We start from the raw sequence: 17,188 nt of genomic DNA on the forward strand, positions 1-17,188 counted from the left end.
CCAAAACCACAGAGAAACCCTGTCTCAAAAAAACAAAAAAAAAAAAAAAAATAATAAGAAGAACAAGACTTGTAAGTTTTTGAAAATGGTTTTCATGCCCGTTCCATCAGACTGCTCACACTGAAGTCTGAAAGACAGAAAAGGGGCTGGAGAGATGGCTCAGTGGTTAAGAGCACTGGCTTCTCTTCCAGAGGACCCAAGTTCAGTTCCCAGCACCCACCTGGCAGCTCACAACTGTCTGTAGCTCCAGTTCCATGGGATCTGACACCTCCACACCAATGGACATAAAGTTAAATCCATTATTTCAGCGAATCCCTTTACTGTCTAGGTGTCTCTGCAGCTTCCAGCAGAGAACAACTTTGCCATGGTTGTTCACACAAAAGCAGCTGGCAGAACGACGATCAAGGTCACGGTCCGCAGCCAGAGCAACTCCTTTGGGCAGTATGAGGGGAGTGTGCTGGAACTGTCTGACGAGATCCAAATCCTGGTAAGCACCCACCTAAGTCCTGCATCTGTCAATCCAGAAGCTGCTGCTGGCAAGAGCTGCAGCCTGCAGCTCTAAGCGTGCCCGCCTTATCACACAGTGCAGAAGAAAACCTAGGTGGGGGCCACAGAGATAGCGCAGAAGCCTGGGGACCTGAATTTAGTTCCTAGAGCCTACCTAAAAGAGACAGAGATGGTGGTGCACATCTCTAATCCTAGGGCCCCTACAGGCCCTGGGCTGGCGCATACAGTGGCATGGCGGAGAGGAGAGACACACTGCTGCAGCTCTGCCAACTTTAGAAAGCTCTCCTCCTGCTTAAAATTAAAAAAACCTGTTGTCCTCGGACCACACAAATACAGTGGCACATGCAAGCGTGTGCCCACGTGTCTCACACACACAGCATGTGCCCACGTGTCTCACACACACAGCATGTGCCCACGTGTCTCACACACACAGAATGTGCCCACGTGTCTCACACACGCAGCATGTGCCCACGTGCCTCGCACGCGCATGTGTCCATGTGTCTCGCACACGCAAGCATGTGCCCACGTGTCTCACACACACAGCATGTGCCCACGTGTCTCACACACACAGCATGTGCCCACGTGTCTCACACACACAGCATGTGCCCACGTGCCTCGCACGCGCATGTGTCCACGTGTCTCGCACACGCAGCATGTGCCCACGTGTCTCGCACACGCAGCATGTGCCCACGTGTCTCGCACACACGTGTCCATGTGTCTCGTACATACACACACAGTAAGCGTAAAAAACCCTAAGAAGGAAAAGTAGAAAAAAGTCCAATTAGTGGGTAAATAAGTAAAAGACCAGTGTTCCCCTTTATTTTGTCCTTGGTTCCGTGACTCGGTATAGAGACAAGGAAAGGCCCCTTAAGTAGGAATCAGAGGAGCTGGACTGTAGTGTGGTTGTTTTGTTCTTTTACTCTTTGGCTTTTGGGGGGCTCACCACCCAGCTCCCAAATAAATCACACATGGAGGCTTATTCTTAGTTGTGAGTACCCAGCCTTGGCTTGGCTTATTTCTTGCTATCTTTTCTTAATTTAAATTATCACATCTACCTTTGGTCTCAGGGCATTTATCTTTCTCTATTCCTGTATACCTTTTCTTTCCTCTTACTCCGTGTATGCTTGTGTAGCTGGGCAGCTGGCCCCTGAAGATCTTCCTCCTTCCTCTCTCATTCCTAGATCCTCAGATCCCCATCCAGATCTCTCCTCTCTGCCTGCCAGTTCGGCCTACTCCTCTCTCCCTCCTCCTGTTCCTCCCCTTACCCTTGCTCCTGCTTCGCTATTGGTCCTTCAGCCCTTTATTAGACCATCAGGTTGTTGGACCCTAGCATCCAAACACCGAGGAGGAGTCGCCCCCAGAGACCACCTCACACACCACAGCCCATGCAAAAGCATGAGGACTTTATTAATTCCGTCATGACAGGGTCCCCCAGCATTCGGGAAGCTGAGAGACCTGGAATAGCTGGCACAGGCTACTTTTACTTTTTTTTTTTTTTTTAAATATTTATTTATTATGTATACAATATTCTGTCTGCGTGTATGCCTGTAGGCCAGAAGAGGGCACCAGACCCCATTACAGATGGTTGTGAGCCACCATGTGGTTGCTGGGAATTGAACTCAGGACCTTTGGAAGAGCAGGCAATGCTCTTAACCTCTGAGCCATCTCTCCAGCCCCCACAGGCTACTTTTAAAGGAGAAGGCCACAGAAGCAAGGGGGGTTGTTCTTTGACTATTATGATTGGCTTATTCGAAAGGACTATTACCAATAATTAGCTGGAGAGCGGCTGCCAGATCAGATGAGGTAAGAGGTCATTTTGACCCCGTTTCCCAGGGGACTGAATCAAAACATACGTGTATCCGTAATTGTTCAGAAACTGAGTCAAAATCTTAAAGGTTATCTTGCCCCAATTTCTGGAGAACACACATGCATGTGTAGCTGTTAGGTCCTCGGTTCCCAGGGGAGGAGGGGAAGCACTATGGCACGGAGGCTGAGAGGGTTCATAATTGTCAGAAATGGCTACAGAATTGTCTTAAAATTTTATAAGGTGTTTTAGACTGGCACAGTAACACAGCTTCACAGAGTTAAACAAATGCAGCGTAAACAGAAGCCACATGCCTTAACACAATATCCCTAACACTGGATGGCGCCTCTCCTGACTTAGTATCAGTCTTTGCTCCCAGACCTCAGTTCAGTGAGTAGAGCTGAAACTGGGCCTCTAGTGACCTTGATCTGCCGCAGAGACTTGTAGCCAGTGAGGTCTGCCACATGGCCAGTACTTCAGGAATAGAGCTGTGAAAATATACTTTAAATAATATATTATTTTTAATAATATATAATGTATAATAATATCAATTTTAATAATATTTTTTGGAGACAGGATCTCTCTGTGTAGTCCTGGCTGTTCTGGAACTCCCTAAATAGATCAGGCTGGCCTCAAAGTCACAGACTCTGCCACGTGCCTCTGCCCCCAGAGGGCTGGAATTAAAGGTGTGTGTCACGAGCCCAGGTGTAGATTGTATACTCTAAACTACCACACATGTAGCATGCACCTGACTTGTTGTAGGGAGGGGTGTGGAAGGCTGTTTAGACTAATTAGAAACCAGGTGGACTGTTGCTTCCTAGTTACCGCATGTTCAGTGCACAGTCCCATTGCACTGTCCTGAAATCCATCCATATGTGAATAAATATTATAACCTGTCTTCTCCTGAAATGAGGGGAAATCATTTTCTCCCTATAGGTGTTTGAGAAACTCCGACTCTCCTATGCGGACTGCCAACCTGAGCAGATTCTGATGCCTATGAATTCTCAGCTCAGGCTCCACACCAACAGGTAAGGAAGAAGAGTGAGTTATGACATGAGGGAACCCCAGTAAGATGTCATACACGGGGCAGGATGCTGCGGGGGGGCAGCTCATCTGGACACCGCCCTGCAGGCCACTGGAATACAAACTACAAAACTGTCCTCTGACCTCCTCTGTCCGGACATCCGAGTCTCTCTCTCTCTCTCTCTCTCTCTCTCTCTCTCTCTCTCTCACACACACACACACACACACACACACACACCCTCTGATAAATAAAGTTTAAGAGCTGGCAAGATGGCAAGACACTCAGTTTATAAAGATGCTTAGGGCACAAGCCCGATGACCTGAGTTCAATCCCAGAACCAAGGGAAAAAGCAAGATGTGAGCCATCTGGCTTGAAGTAGGAAGTGCAGCAGAAAAAACAAGAGGCCCCATCTCAGCAAGGAGGCAAGTGCACACCTGCACACACACATTAATAATAATTTTAAAAACATTCTTAAAATTCAAATCGCATATGGAAAGAACTACCTGTAGTGATATTTCATTTGTATTTTAATAAATAAAGCTTACCTGAAGATCAGTGAGTAAAACAGCCGCCCTGGTCAGTCAGCCTTAGAAACCAGGCAGTGGTGACACATGCCATTTGTAGACAGAAGTTTCTGTCCCACCCCAGTCCTGCAGCCATTCAGTCCCAAATAAAAACACAGACTTACATTAATTTTAAAGTGTTGGGCCTATTAGCTCAGGCTTATTACTAACTAGCTCTTACAACTTAAATTCACCCATAATTCTTACTTATGTTGAGCCACATGACTTGGTACCTTTTCTCAGTAAGGCATTCTCATCTTGCTTCCTCTGCATCTGGCTGGTGACTGACTCTCTGCCTTTCTTCTTCCCAGAATTCTCCTAGTCTGGTTGCTCCGCCTATACTCACTGCCTGGCTGCTGGCCCATCAGTGTTTTATCAAGCCAGTACAAGTGACAAATCTTTACTGTACACAAGAGCATCATCCCACAGCAGCTACCGTTTACTCTCAAGTGATTTTTCTAATCCGAATAGTTTTTCAAAGATGAAATAGCTGGGCAGTGGTGGCGCACGCCTTTAATCCCAGCACTTGGGAGGCAGAGGCAGGCGGATCTCTGTGAGTTCGAGACCAGCCTGGTCTACAAGAGCTAGTTCCAGGACAGGCTCCAAAACCACAGAGAAATCCTGTCTTGAAAAACCAAAAAAAAAGATGAAATAATTCATACAGCATAAAAGTAACCAAAAGGCTCACTTATTATTGCATGTATATGTGTGTGAGAGTGTGTATGAGTGTGTGTATATGTGTGTGTGTGTGAGTGAGTGAGTGAGTGTGCGTGTGTCCGTGTCCAGGCACACACTGGTAGCATGTGGAGGACAGAGTTCAACCTTGAGCAGTCAGTTCTCTTTCGCTGATGGGATCCTAGGATCAAACTCAAGGTGGGCTTTTGTGACAAATACTTTTACCCAATTTGCTATTTCAACTCCTTATGAGGGCGACTATGGCCTCCTGCTGTTCCTGTTTCTACCTCCTCAGTGCTAAGAGTACAGGTATGTGCAGCCATGCCTGACTTTCCACGTATGTGTTTGGAAGAGGGTCTCAACATCTTTGTCCCTCTCCCCAGCTCCCTAGGTGTACACCACCACACCTCATGTATTTTTGCTTTTTGACTATTGTGAATATTGATGCTGTAGACATTCATATATGAGTATTTGTTTGAATATCTGTTTTCAGTTATTTTGTTCAAAGAATTTTCTAATATACAACAGGGTTTGTTTTTAAAGAGAAAAGCATAGGCCTGTTGTCCCAGTGTGTGGGGAGGTAGAGACATGGGCTGGCTAATTATAGAGTCATCTGAGAGGAGGGACCTTCAGCTGAGAAATGCCTCTGTACAATCAGGCTGTAGGCAATCCTGTAGGACATTTTCTTATTTAATGATTAATGCAGGAGGGTCCAGCCCATTGTGTGTGGTGCTATCCCTAGGATGGTGGCCCTGGGTTCTATAAGAAAGCAGGCTGAGCAAGCAAGGGGAACAAGCCAGTAAGCAGCTCCCCTCCATGGCCTCTCTGCATTAGTTCCTTCCTGCCCTGCTTGAGTTTCTTCCCTGCCTTCCCTCAATGGTGGACTCTTGCTGAAAATGTAAGCCAAACAAACATTTTCCTCCCCACATTGCTTGTGGTCGTGGTGTTGCCTCACAGCAACAGAAACCTAAGAAACAAACATGAAGGTCGGGAATTCAAGGTCACCCTTGGCTGCTTAGGAAGTTTTGTTTTGTTGTTTTTCTGAGACAAGGTTTTTCTGTGTAACTTTGGAGCCTGTCTTGTAACTCGTTCTGTAGACCAGGCTGGCCTCGAACTCAAAGAGATCCTCCTGTCTCTGCCTTCCAAGTGCTGTGATTGAAGGCATGTGCCTCCACTCTCAGCGTCTCAGTTTTTATAATAAGGTTTAAAATGTAAAATTTTTATAAACACAGAAGCTGGGCAGGGTGATGCATAACTTTAATCCCAGCACTTGGGAGGCAGAGGCAGGCAGATCTCTGATCTCTTGTGAGTTTGAGGTCAGCCTGGTCTACAAGACCTAGTTCCAGGACAGGCTCCAAAGCTACAGAGAAACCCTATCTTGAAAACAGAAAAAAAGAATAAAAACAAGGAAGAAAAGGAGAAGGAGAAGAAGAGGAGAGGGTAGTGAAGTGGGAGAGGAAGGGAAAAGTTGGAAAGCCCAAGCCTTAGCCATGGCTGCCTTTTCCTGAGGCGCATACAACATGGAGAATGCACACAGCACCAGAGCGCAGACTCCAACAGTAGTCCTCCAAACTGTCTGTCTGCTTGAAAGTTTTAGTGTTCTAAGACAGGGTTTCCATGTAGAGCCAAGCTAGGCTAGAGTTCACTCTATGGACTAGGCTGGTTGCAAACTCAAAACAGTCCTCTTTTTCAGCCGCCAATGCCGGAAGTGCCGTGTGCCAGCACTCATCTCAGCCTGGTCAGTCTTCACCTGCTTCTATCTGGTCAGACAGCCCAGAGTGCACACTTGTTCTGTTTGTCTCCTAGAGAAGGCGCAGCCTTTGTGAGTTCCCGTGTTCTCAAGTGTTTCCCGAATTCATCAGTCATTGAAGAAAATGGCCAAGGGCTCCTGAGATCTGGGTCCATCGCGGGCACTGCAGTGTTAGAAGTCACTTCTATAGAACCTTTTGGAGTCAATCAAACAACCATAACTGGAGTCCAGGTGAGTCCGGGACTAAACCAATAAAATAATGGGGTCCGTGATATAGCTCAGGAGTGGAGCATTTGCCTAGCGTGCAAAAACTCTGGATCTGATCCCAGCCCCTCAGAAACCTACAAGTAAAATAAATAAGTATAACTAAGTGGGTGGAAGGCCCTGGCGCTGAAAGGCAGTGTCCTCCTGAGAACTAGGCGCTTCTCTGGAAGACAAGGAAGCCTCTAAGAGCAGATTCCAACATCCTGAGAACAGCGTCAGGCAGCATAATGGAGGGACGGTGCTGGCCTGAAGAGAGGGGTCAGCCTCCGCTAGTGTGGCAAGAGCAGACAGAGCACAGAATTGCTGCTATCAGAATCTACTTCTGAAGCTGGGTGTGGTAGTGCTCGACTTCAAAGTTCAAGGCCAGCAGGAGCTGTGGAGTGAGACTGTGTCTCAAAGAAGAAAATGTCTGACTTTGTATAGAATTAAACATTTTAGGGTGGAAAGAGGTTTCAGAATGCTTCTTGGCCTTTCAGCTAAGATTAAATGTAGAAAAGGCCTCAGATGCATGTTAATCTAACAAGAATCTTTTAGACATTAGATATATACTATATTCCAGCCCATATCTAGTCCTGCTGTGTGCACTCCTCTTCTTAGTACTTTAAGAACTGTACAGGTTGCGTGTAATTGAGAAGGAAACTGAGACCCAGGACTACACAACACTATGAACTGACAAACTGGGGTCAGATTGTGTTTCTTACTGTAGTGTAGCCTTCACACCACAGGGAAAACGAGCCGTATTCCTGACAATCATGTAGTGATAGATCCCAAGTACTACCCTCTTCACCTGACAGTTTGGATAATGAAGTAGCCATTGCCTGCGCCGTCGTAGCCTTCGCCACAAGCGTGTCAAGTCCAAAGCTCTTTCCTGTAAAGGAATGGGGCACGGGTACAAGCCAGAATTCAGATCCCTGTAACCCACAGAAGAACTCGGTGCAGAACGCAAGCTTATGTAATCCCAGTGGCCCACAAAAAATGGGAGGCAGAGACGGGAGAAAGTCTAGAAGCCTAAGGGCCAGCTGGCCTGACTCACACAGCAGTGAGGAGACCTGGTCCAGATGGGAAGGCGGTGATCAACAGCAGACAGCCATGCTCTGCTCACACACACACACACACACACACACAGGCACGCACGCACGGGCTGGTGACCTTGACTACAGGTTGTGGGTGTGACCGCAGCCCTTCTCCAGAGCTGCAGTCCCTGGACCAGTGGTTTTGTCTCTTGCAGGTAGCACCAGTGACATACCTTCGAATGAGCAGCTACCCCAAGCTGTACACAGGCCAAGGAAGGACCCTTTCAGCCTTTCCCTTGGGCATGTCTCTCACCTTTATCGTTGAGTTTTATAATAACATTGGAGAGAAATTCCACACCCACAATACTCGACTTTCTATGGCTCTGAACAGGTATGGAGGTGAGGGGTGCTGGGCCGTGTTGGCAGCCTTCAGTTAAGGGCGTGTCTGACAGCAGTTTCGGCGGGCGTCTCTTCACTCGGAACTTGGAATCTGGTCTCTATTGTTTTACTCAAAATTAAAGCCTGAGCCGGGCGGTGGTGGCGCACGCCTTTAATCCCAGCATTTGGGAGGCAGAGGCAGGCGGATCTCTGTGAGTTCGAGACCAGCCTGGTCTACAAGAGCTAGTTCCAGGACAGGGTCCAAAACCACAGAGAAACCCTGTCTCGAAAAACCAAAAAAAAAAAAACAAAAAAAAAAAAAAAATTAAAGCCTGAGCCATGTGCCCATGTGCGGTGTACAACCCTCTAATAAGGAATATAAAGAGGGAAACATCTCAGATGCAGAGCCAGCCTGGGCTCCATCAGAGCAGATTGTTCCAGGCTGGTGTGGGCTAGAGTGGACCCTGTTTTAAGGCAGAGGGGCTGAGGGATGACCAGGGACATAGATAAGAGATAGAACACTCCTAACATGTGCAAAGCATTTGGTCTGATCCTCAGCAACACAGACACACTCACATACTCTCTCTCTCTCTCTCTCTCTCTCTCTCTCTCTCTCTCTCTCTCTCTCTCTCACACACACACACACACACACACACACACACACACAGCCAGACCAGTTAAAAAGTAGTATTGTCAGCTGGGCTTGGTACCTGTAATCACAGTCCTTAGAAAATTGACCTAAGAGAATTGTCCTAAGATCAAGGAAGCTCCAGGCCAGCCTGGACAACAAACTGAAACTCTCTCCACAAAGTGGCTAGAGAGATGGCTCAGCAGTTCAGCATGCTGACAGCACTTGCAGAAAGCTGAGTTCAGTTCCCAGCCCAGTTCTAACAGATCCAACCCCCTCTGGGGCCTCTGAGGGTATACACACACAAATAAAACAATTTTTTTTTTTTTTTTTTTTTTTTTTTTTTGGTTTTTCGAGGCAGGGTTTCTCTGTGGCTTTGGAGCCTGTCCTGGAACTAGCTCTGTAGACCAGGCTGGTCTCGAACTCACAGAGATCCGCCTGCCTCTGCCTCCCGAGTGCTGGGATTAAAGGCGTGAGCCACCATCGCCCGGCTACACACACAAATAAAACAAATTTTTCTTTGTTTGTCAAGACAAGGTTTCTCTGTGTAGCCCTGGCTGTCCTGGAACTCACTCTGTAGACCAGACTGTGCTCAAATTCACAGAGATCCACCTGCCTCTGCCTCCCGCCAGTCAGGCTTGGTAGTACACTCCTTTGTTCCCAGCACTCAGGAGGCAGAGAAGACAGGTGGGTCTGTGTGAGTACCAGGTCAGCCTGTCCTACACAGCAGGAGCTGGGCTTCCTAGGGCTCCATAGTAAGACCCTGTCTCAGAAACAAAAGAAAACTGATAATTAAGGAAGTTTCCGCTGGGCAGTGGTGGTGCAAGCCCTTAATGCCAGCACTCAGGAGGCAAACAGGCAGCTCTCTTTGAGTTCCGGGCCAGCCTGGTCTACAGAGAGAGTCCCAGGACAGGTTCAAAAGCTACAGAGAACCTTTTCTCAAAAAAAAAAATAAAATAAATAAAAAAAAATAAAAAAATAAAAAAATTAAAGGCACACGCCTTTAATCCCAGCACTCGGGAGGCAGAGGCAGGCGGATCTCTGTGAGTTCAAGACCAGCCTGGTCTACAAGAGCTAGTTCCAGGACAGGCTCCAAAAAAAAAAAAAAAAAAAAAATGGGCTAGAGAGATGGCTCAACAGTTCAGCATGCTGATAGCACTTGCAGAAAGCTGAGTTCAGTTCCCAGTATCCACAGTGAAAAAGTCCAGTTCTAAGAGATCCAACGCCCTCTGGGGCCTCTGAGGGTATACACACACAAATAAAATAAATTTTTTTTTTAAATCTCTGAGACAAGATTTCTCTGTAGCTTTGGAGCCTGTCCTAGAACTTGCACCACTGCTCGGCTCATTTTACAGAAATTGTTTGTCTGTCTGTTGCTCTGGCTAGCCTAGTACTCACTATATAGCCCACACTGGCTTAGAAGTTGGCAGCATGGATGCTGGGCACACAGGAGTGAGACTTCTCACTGGCAGCCAGGGCCTTATGCATGCCGGCTAAACAACCCACCACCGAGTTACATGCTCAGCTATCCTGCCTTTTGTGTCTTCCTTAGAGATGACCTGCTGCTCATTGGACCAGGAAACAGAAACTATACATACATGGCCCAGGCTGTGAACAGAGGGGTGACGGTTGTGGGGCTCTGGGACCAGTGGCGTCCTGGCATGGCGGATTATATTCCTGTTGCTGTAGAACACGCTATTGAGCCAGACACCAGCCTTACCTTTGTTGGCGATGTCATCTGCTTCAGCACTCACCTGGTCAATCAGCATGGTAGGTGTGCCTTTCCTTACCACACAAAAGACACTTCTGTCACGTGTGGTGGTGCACACTTTTTAAAAAAATATTTATTTACTTATTATGCATACAATATTCTGTCTGCGTGTATGCCTGCAGGCCAGAAGAGGACACCAGACCTCATTACAGATGGTTGTGAGCCACCATGTGGTTGCTGGGAACTGAACTCAGGACCTTTGGAAGAGCAGGCAATGCTCTTAACTGCTGAGCCATCTCTCCAGCCCAGTGGCACACACTCTTAATCCCAGCACTGGGGAGGCAGAAGAAGGCAGATCTCTGTGAGTTTGAGGGTAGCCCGATTTGTTGTTGTTGTTGTTTGTTTTTCAAGACAAGGTTTCTCTGTAGCTTTGGAGCCTGTCCTGGAACTAGCTCTCCTCGTAGACCAGGCTGGCCTTGAACTCACAGAGATTCAACTGCCTCGGCCTCCCAAGTGTTGAGATTAAAGGTGTGCACCACCACCGCCCGGCTAGTCTCATCTTATAACCAGTACCAGGTTAGTCAGGGCTACATAGTAAGACCCTTACCCCTACCCCCAAAAAAGTATTCTTTTATTTTATTTTGACTCTTTTTTTTTTTTGGTTGGTTGGTTGATTTTGTTTTTTCTTTTTTTTTTGGTTTTTCGAGACAGGGTTTCTCTGTGGTTTTGGAGCCTGTCCTGGAACTAGCTCTGTAGACCAGGCTGGTCTCGAACTCACAGAGATCCGCCTGCCTCTGCCTCCCAAGTGCTGGGATTAAAGGCGTGCGCCACCACCGCCCAGCTGTTTTTGTTTTTTCAAGGCAGGGTTTCTCTGTATCTTTGGAGCTTGTCCTGGAACTCCCTTTGTAGACCAGGCTGGCCTCGAACTCACAGAGATCCGCCTGCCTCTGCCTCCCGAGTGCTGGGATTAAAGGCGTGCGCCACCACCGCCCGGCTATTTTTGATTTCTTATGACATTTTGTTTATTTGTGTGTGGGAACAAAGAACATGGATGAGTTAGTTCTCATCTTTTACCAGTTGGGCCCTAGGGATTGAACTCAGGTCATCAGACTTAGTAGCAGGACCCCTTACCTGCTAAGCCATCTTGATGGCCCCAAAGCGATTGTCAGGTTAGCTGATAATTCTCAGCCGAATGACCATTCTTCTCCATAGCCAACTAGAAGTTGACTCGTAGCACTTACCATCTGCCTATATACAACTTTGTGTTCTATAATTAGCTGATCTGGAGCACTGTCTCTCCATCCCAGCTTTTGAAGGAAGGTAACTAACTGCTAGGTGAAGAGTAATAAAAGCTGGACCAGAGAGATGGTTCCGTGGCGAGGGCACTTCTTCTTGAGAGACCCTGGGTTCGATGCCCACCATGCACATGGTGGCTCACAGCCATCTGTATACTCCTCTTCCGACCTCCACAGCAACAGGCACACATGGAGGGCACATGTGTGCATATAGGCAGAACATATAAAAATATTTAAAATTTAAACTTATAAATGTAGATGAAATATAAGAAAGAACAAAATGCAATGAGGCTGGGACACAAGTATTAATACCCTGTTCTCTGAGGCAGCAGCCACGGCCTAATCTAATGTCCAGTAGATTACTGTGTCAGTCTGTGTGTGTGTGGGGGGTGCATGTGCCATGGCACACGTCTGAAGGTCAGAGGACAGCTTTATGGAATTGGTTCTCTCCTTCCACTGAGGCTTCAGGGGATCAAACTCAGATCACCAGGCTTGCACGCAAGCCCTTGTATCATTCGAGCTCAGCCATTTTGCCAGTCCTAAACTATTCTGATCAAGAAAACATTTCTGTTAGAAAAAGTTCTATTAAATTCAATTAAAATGATAGAAAACTGTCCTTAGTTTGAAACCCTAGACTCAAAAATAAAAAGAAAATTTATTCTTGGCAAGAAAATGTGAATTCTTTGACTTTACAGATACTATGTCCCAACATGATACATGTATTCCACTAGTCGTCTGTGTGGAGCACTGTTCTCCAAGCACACAGCCGTCATGCGCATCAGAGCATGGCGCTACTAGTAGACCCGAGATCGTAGAAGGAAGGATGGAGAGGCTTGCAGGACACTCAGCCTTTGCGCCTCAGTTAGCTGCATGTGGTTCTGTTCTGATTGCATACAGCTCCCTGGTCTTGGGAGGTGCTAGAGCACAGACACAGTGTGTAAGTCTAACTGAAGGAGGGACTCCGTCTGTGCAGCTATGGCCGGGTGAGACTTACCAGTAGTGTGGCAGCTTTGGGGTCACCCATACTCCCGTAACCCCTTAACTGTGCTCTATAATAAAGCCCAATAAACTTATTAGTTTCCCAAGTTGGACTTTGATTTGGTTTGTCACTGGTAGCCTATAAGGAGGTATCTGTCTTCCCAGGGAAGAATTCTAGCATCCTGCAACCATCTACATACGACTGACTCGCTGGGGGTCTAGGGCTCTGAAGGACTTTGGTCTCTTTTCTGGGAACGTGCTGAGTTAGGTGACAACACTGCAACTGATCCTGGAACTCTCTGTAGACCAGGCTGGCCTCAGACTCACTGGGACCCACCTGTGCCTCCCAAGTGCTGGGATTAAAGCTGTGCACCACCACTGCCTGGCTACAAAGGTAGTTCTAATCAGCCTTGGAGCTGACTTGCGGGGTGACCAGAGCTAAGCTGCCCTCAAGGCCAGGAATGAGAGTTACACTTCCACAGTTAGAAACCTCTGGATGAAGCAAACTTTATCTTTAAGCATTTATGGTCATGGGGGTATACATGACATGATACACATATGAAGGACATGGAGCACACATGTCATGATACACATATGAAGGACATGGAGCACACATGTAATGATACGCATATGAAGGGCATGGGGAGCTGGGCGGTGGTGGCGTGTAGTAGGGAGCTGCAGGCTGGCATTCCTGCCACCCAGCTCCCGCACGACTAGCTTTACCCGGAATAATTACATGGAAACTGTATTCTTTTAAACACTGCTTGGCCCATTTCTATTCATGTGTGTAGCACCCCAAGGTGCACTTACTGGAAAGATTCTAGCCTACGTTCATCCTGGGTCGGAGCTTCATCGCATCTGCCCCAGAGAGCAGAACTATCAAGTCTGAGCTCACTTCCTCTTCCTCCCAGCATTCTGTTCTGTTTATTCCACCCACCTACGTTCTAACCTATGAGGGCCAAGCAGTTTCTTTTTTAATTAACCAATGACCTTCCTCCATCAGTGGCGCACACCTTTAATCCCAGCACTCAGGAGGCAGAGGCAGGCGGATCCCTGTGAGTTCGAGGTCAGCCTGGTCTACAAGAGCTAGTTCCAGGACAGGCTCCAAAGATACAGAGAAACCCTGTCTCAAAAACCAAATTTTAAAAAAAGGGCATGGGCCGGGCGGTGGTGGCGCACGCCTTTAATCCCAGCACTTGGGAGGCAGAGACAGGCGGATCTCTGGGAGTTCGAGTCCAGTCTGGTCTACAAGAGCTAGTTCCAGGACAGGAACCAAAAGCTACGGAGAAACCCTGTCTCGAAAATCAAAAAAAAAAAAAAAGGGCATGGGGCAGACATGTCATGACACACATATGAAGGGCATGGGGGCACACATGTCATGATACACATATGAAGGTCAGATATGATACACACATGAAGGTCCTGGAGATTAGCTCAGGCTGTCTGGCTTCGCAGCAAGTGCCTTTGCCTGCTGGCTTGCAGGCTGCAGAGGCGAGGCTTTTTAGTTGGGTTTGTGCAAGGACAACCAAGTGCATACTAGTAAAGATGAGGAAGCAGAAGGGCTACGTTAGGATCTGAAATCTGGTAGGTGTCAGGTAAAACAGACATTCAGGAAAGCTACTTACATTCTTGATAAAGAGTGGTCATGACTGCCACTGCTTGAGACTTCGACTGAAGTAATTTATTAATTTATATTGAAAACTGCAGCCAGGCACATGCTCTCGTCTTTTCTTAGGTGAGCCTGGGCTGTGGATGATTTCTCCCAACAATATTCTGCAGACAGACACAGCCACTGGAGTAGGAGTGGCTAGGAGCCCAGGAACTGCAACCATCTTTCATGACATCCCTGGAGTTGTGAAGACATTTCGAGAGGTACAGCACGTGCACCACAGCTGAAAGGACCAGGGTGTATGCATCTATAGGTTATACATGCAGAAACATGCTAAGATGGAAGTACACTTTATAACATGCATGAATTCCTGGGTTCATTCCCACCACATAAACCAGATGTGTCTTTAATCTCAACACTAGAGATGTGGCAGTGGAGGCTGGAAGATTAGAAATTCAAGGTCATCTTAAGCTATAGAGATTCTGGCTAGTCTTTTTATACCCAAGACCTGTCTCAAAATTTAAAAGAAAAAATAAGGGGCTGGAGAGATGACTCAGTGGTTAAGAGCACCGGCTGCTCTTCCAGAGGTCCTGAGTTCAATTCCCAGCAACCACATGGTGGCTCACAACCATCTGTAATGAAATCTGGCATCCTCCTCTGGCGTGTGGACATACATGGAGGTAGAATGTTGTATACATAATAAATAAATCTTTAAAAAAATTTTTTTACAATCATTTCACAAGTAAATGATTTTGTAGACAGAAGCTTCTGTCCCACAAGCCACTCCCAAGTAACCACACAGAGACTTAATATTAAATATAAATGCTTGGCCAATAACTCAGGCTAATGAATAGCTAACTCTTACATTTAAATTAACCTATATTTCTTACCTATGCTTTTCTATGTGACTTAATACCTTTTCTCATTACAGCATGCCAATCTTGCTTTGCTCTGGGTCCACTCACCACTTCTCTGACTCTGCCCTTCTTTCTGCCAGCATTCTCAAGTGTGGTTCTCTTGCTTAACACTCCCGTTCAGCAACTGGCCTGTCAGCTTCTTTATTAAACCAATCACAGCAACATATATTCATATAATGTAAGAAATATTTCAAAAAATTAAAAAAATTCCACATTTTTTCTAATTAATAACTTTTTTATATAATTTTACTATGTTGAAGTTAAAACCTTTTTTAATTAAGCAAAAGGGGGAAATGCTGTGGAACAACCTTTGTACACTGTAAATATGTATTTCTCTCATTGGTTATAAAGAGCTAACTGACCTATAGCTGGGCAGGAAGAGATTGGGCAGGAGAACCAGAGTAGGAGGATGCTGCAAAAAAGAAGGGCCGAGTCAGGGTCACCAGCTAGATGGAAAGGAAGCATATATAAAAATGAGGTAATAAGCCATGAGCCATGTGGCAGCACAGATTAATAGAAATGGGTTAAGTTGTAAGAGCTAGTTAGTAATAAGCCTGAGCTATCAGCCAAATATCTATAATTAAGTCTCCATATTGGTTATTTGGGGTTTTTTGTTTGTTTGTTTGGTTGGTTGGATTTTTGAGACAGGGTTTCACTGTAGTTTTAGAGCCTGTCCTAGAACTAGTTCCTGTAGACAAGGCTGGCCTCAAACTCACAGAGATCTGCCTGCCTCTGCCTCCTGAGTGCTGGGATTAAAGGTGTGTGCCACCACTGCCTGCATATTGGTTTTTTGGGAACTGGTTATCAGGAAAGAAAAGTCTGCCTACACAAATTTTTTTTTTTGTTTCTCAAATAATCAGAATGCCAATTTGTAGTTGTATAAAATAGATACTCTTGGTTGAAATAAGTTATTGGGGGTAAGGATGGAGGGAACCAGCTTTCCCCTTGGTTTGCTGGCAGGTGGTAGTCAATGCTTCGTCAAGATTAACATTCAACTATGACCTCAAGACTTACCTCACAAATACCCCCAATGCAACTGTGTTCAAACTCTTCATCAGTACTGGCAGAAATGACGTCAACCTTAAAGGTAAGGAACCTCTCTGCAGGTCTCCTGATTATGTCCGTCTTCCTATGTGTCCCTCAGTTATTTTATTCCTTTAGATTAGTATGTTTTCTTTTATTGGCTGTGCATAGTAGCACATACCCGTAATGCTAACATGTGAAAAGCTAAGACACAACCTTTGAAGCATGTTCAAGGATACACTGATTCTCTCAAAAAACTAAAACAAGCCGGGCAGTGGTGGCGAACGCCTTTAATCCTAGCACTCGGGAGGCAGAGGCAGGCGAATCTTTGTGAGTTCTAGACCAGCCTGGTCTACAAGAGCTAGTTCCAGGACAGGCACCAGGCACCAAAGCTACAGAGAAACCCTGCCTCGAAAAACCAAAAAAAAAAAAAAAAAAAAAAAAAAAAACAACAGCTGGGTAGTGGTGGCACACACCTTTAATCCCAGCACTCGGGAGGCAGAGGCAGGCGGATCTCTGTGAGTTCGAGACCAGCCTGGTCTACAAGAGCAAGTTCCAGGACAGGCTCCAAAACCACAGAGAAACCCTGTCTCGAAAAACCAAAAAAAAAAAGAACTAGTTTCAGGACAACTAGGAGTGTTACACAGAGAAAGCCTATCTCAAAAAAAAAAAAAAAAAAAAAAAAAAAAAAAAAAAAAAAAACCCTAAAGACAACAAAAAAATTCATTTTACTTCAAAATTGACTCCAATTTTTATAAAGGTTTTTATTATTTTTACTTGTGTAGGTATATGGGTATATGCACATGGGTGCAGGTGCCCTTGGTGGCCAGACAGCTGACATGGGTGCTTGGAACTAAACTTGGTCCTCTAGAAGAGCAATAGCTTATGTTGAGGAATCCCTCTAACACAGTGGTTCTCAACCTAGGAGCTGGGACCCCCTTGGGGCCAAACAACCCTTTCATAGGGTTGACTAAGAGTCGTGGAAACACAGATAATCCACATCACAATTCATAACAGTAGCAGAACTACGGTTATGAAGCAGCAACAAA

At 46.2% G+C, this 17,188-nt stretch overlaps 1 protein-coding gene across 1 annotated transcript in view; it reads left to right on the forward strand.

Annotated features, from left to right (window-relative positions):
- Nup210l (nucleoporin 210 like) overlaps nucleotides 1-17,188 on the forward strand; it is a 105,324-nt gene that overhangs the window by 78,795 nt on the left and 9,341 nt on the right. The window contains exons 28-34 of the mRNA XM_057793822.1: nucleotides 329-487; nucleotides 3,248-3,339; nucleotides 6,380-6,554; nucleotides 7,816-7,991; nucleotides 10,159-10,376; nucleotides 14,326-14,462; nucleotides 16,077-16,203. Coding sequence (XP_057649805.1) covers nucleotides 329-487; nucleotides 3,248-3,339; nucleotides 6,380-6,554; nucleotides 7,816-7,991; nucleotides 10,159-10,376; nucleotides 14,326-14,462; nucleotides 16,077-16,203 — 1,084 coding nt within the window. The remainder of the gene's footprint in view (nucleotides 1-328; nucleotides 488-3,247; nucleotides 3,340-6,379; nucleotides 6,555-7,815; nucleotides 7,992-10,158; nucleotides 10,377-14,325; nucleotides 14,463-16,076; nucleotides 16,204-17,188) is intronic.

The sequence above is a fragment of the Chionomys nivalis genome, chromosome 18 (genome assembly GCF_950005125.1).
Source record: "Chionomys nivalis chromosome 18, mChiNiv1.1, whole genome shotgun sequence".
Taxonomy (NCBI): domain Eukaryota; kingdom Metazoa; phylum Chordata; class Mammalia; order Rodentia; family Cricetidae; genus Chionomys; species Chionomys nivalis.